At 33.6% G+C, this 2,544-nt stretch overlaps 1 protein-coding gene across 2 annotated transcripts; it reads right to left on the bottom strand.

The window, feature by feature from the left end:
• Nucleotides 1-12: 12 nt before the first annotated feature.
• Nucleotides 13-2,020, bottom strand: LOC109827684. Of its 2 annotated transcripts, none has more exons than XM_020394693.1 (6): nt 1,854-2,020; nt 1,563-1,635; nt 1,405-1,448; nt 698-740; nt 341-577; nt 13-220 (listed from the first exon to the last, which is right to left on the bottom strand). In XM_020394693.1, the coding sequence occupies exons 1-6, from the start codon at nt 1,934-1,936 to the stop codon at nt 110-112; spliced, it is 591 nt and encodes a 196-aa protein (XP_020250282.1). In that variant the 5' UTR covers nt 1,937-2,020; the 3' UTR covers nt 13-109. The 2 variants fall into 2 exon arrangements, with proteins under 2 accessions (XP_020250282.1, XP_020250283.1); XM_020394694.1 differs by having other exon boundaries at nt 89-230.
• Between the last annotated feature and the right edge of the window lie 524 nt (nt 2,021-2,544).

Genomic DNA, 2,544 nt, shown 5'->3' with positions numbered 1-2,544 from the left:
AGAGTCCTCTCTTATATGTTAATGTAGTAAATAAAATGATTGAAAAACATCTGAAAAGATCAATCAGGATATAATTATGCTTCATTAGAAACAAAACCCGAAACTCATATCAGCAATTTACCTTATCAGCATCTCCACTACCATTACATATCTCACTCTGGCATGCGCAGGATATGTCCTTCCGAAAGTTAGACTTGCAGGAATTTCCAACATGCATCTCCTGTTTGTATCTACAGAGGTCAAATTTCTAAATGAAAAGGCGTAGAAGATATCTAATCATTTCTTTGCAGTCTATATTAACTCCAAACACACAAACGTTATATTGTCAAAAGATATACACCTCTATCTCATTATTTCTTCCCGAAGGCCCACTATCTGTGTTGCTTTCTCTTTGGATATGATATGATTCAGGACCAGAATCCTCACTTCCAATGGATGGAAAAGGCTGCCCTGAGTCAATGCTAGTTTCTCGAGTATTCTGTGCTTGTGTTTGAAGATTCTGATCAACGGCATGTTCTAAGTTTTCATGTTCATCAATATCTATATTCTGGCTCATATCAATAGGAGGTTCGAATGCCTGTTGAATTTGTGGAATCAGTACATCACTGCATCCGAGAAGAAATACACAAGCAGGAAAACTATAGTTTGAAGCACAAATGTGTTAACATAGGAAAAGGTTGCAATCATTTTTTTTCACCTGAAGCATGTTCATAATGAAAAATGTATTCACCGATATACACCTGCAAACTACAATCAGTCAGAATCTGTCTTCATAGGTAATTTTCATATCTCAAGAACAAAAATCACATTTGAGATAAACTAAGATTGCCCATTCTTAAGACATTATTCATTCTGCCTTATAGAGCCATGAAAGCCGATTTCATTTGTTTAAGTAGAGCAAAAACCCCAACAAACTGATGATTGCAGTACAAGGCTGAATTTGGTTCTCAAAACTATAGATTTTAATCTACTTTGCTTCGAGACAACTGGAGCTACCTTAAAATAATAAAGGTAAGAGTGGGTTTTCTGTTTCAATTGTGAATCATAACTGCATGAAATCCCAACTACGCGCTGAAGGAAAAATGTCCTTCTTTATTTTTGCTCTTTCACCAACATGCATCCTCCTACATATTATACAAAGCTCTTTCATCCTAGTGTTATTGTTCGGGAATTTTGAAACAACTCATAAAGGGTAGACATCAGGTTGGCACCTGGTTAAAAAATTGATGAGTCTTTTCTGCAGGTTTCGTGGAATTATACAGAATGTGGGTATAATGATGGTATTTCTATATTCTTTAGGCCCAACCTTTCCATTCCTATTTCACAGTTGATTATAAAATTTTAGTTAGCCTTGCATGATGACTATAATTTTGGAACATTAAAAAAATTCAATATTTGGCATACCGTCGAAGTCTTTGGTACTTCAAAGGAAGATGACAGAGAAGAGCCTGCACATGAATTAAACAAAAAAAAAAAGGAATAGAATGCCTTATCACTTATAAACAAAAATAAAAGATAATTTACTGAAACTAGAAAATTTGAAACTAATGAAGTATGTTTACCTTGTGAGCAGGTGAGAGTTTCTTATACGACCTCTCATATCTTCGAACATCCTCTTCAGCAGCATCCGAGTAACTAAATAGTGATAGGGTTTCATCAAATCAATTAGCAAAATTAGGTCAGAATCGGTAAAAGAAACAAAGGAGCAAGATAGTGAAAAATTCAACTGAATCGTTTCAAAAGACAAAGAGATTCGCCATAGAGATTCCTGATTCAGCGTTAAAAACTCTATCTTTGACTTCGATCAAATCAAACCGAGAGTGAGAGGGGGAGAGTTAGGGTTTAGGGTTTACTTGAGATAAGCACTAATGATTCGGCGCAGGGACTTGATCTCGAGAGCTTCTTCCAGTTTGCTATAATTCCTCTCCTCTTCCATTTTTTTTTTTAATTCGCGTATCTTTTTTTGGGAGTTCGATCGATCGTGGCTCCTGAGGCTGAGGGCGAGGGATAATAGCAATATACAGGTGAGTTGTGATTATTTTGTCTAAAAATTACCCAATTTTCTGAAGGAGAAATAAAAAATAAAAAAAAACTTTTTTTTCAATTTTATGAGCAAAATTAACCTCTTTGTGTTTTAATTTAAAAAAAATCTATCTTTTTTTTTTCTACATCATCAGAGCCGAGCAAAAAAGATCAATTTTATAAAATATAATAATATTTAAAATATATGGCAATACTAGTCCCTTGTAGTTAACAATCACTAATTATTAGCTAGTTAGATCTATATGTGCAAACTGGACTACATAGAAGTAGTTAAATCTTAATTAACGATCTCTAAATACATTGAGGTAACTAATCATTTGTATTTTAAATATGATATTTTATAAAATCGTCCTCTTTTTGGTCGTGATGACTTAGCAAAAAAGAAATCGATTTTACTAATTAAAACACAGGGAGATCTATTTTGGTCATACAAATACAAAAGGGTCTTTTTCTTTTTATAAATTTTCCTTTCTTAAAATTTACCTCTTGGTCCATCATCTT

This window comes from Asparagus officinalis, unplaced genomic scaffold, assembly GCF_001876935.1.
Source record: "Asparagus officinalis unplaced genomic scaffold, Aspof.V1 AsparagusV1_Un359, whole genome shotgun sequence".
In the NCBI taxonomy this organism is placed as follows: domain Eukaryota; kingdom Viridiplantae; phylum Streptophyta; class Magnoliopsida; order Asparagales; family Asparagaceae; genus Asparagus; species Asparagus officinalis.
The sequence above is the reverse complement of the archived record's forward strand: the minus strand, read 5'-3'. Positions and strand labels throughout refer to the sequence as shown.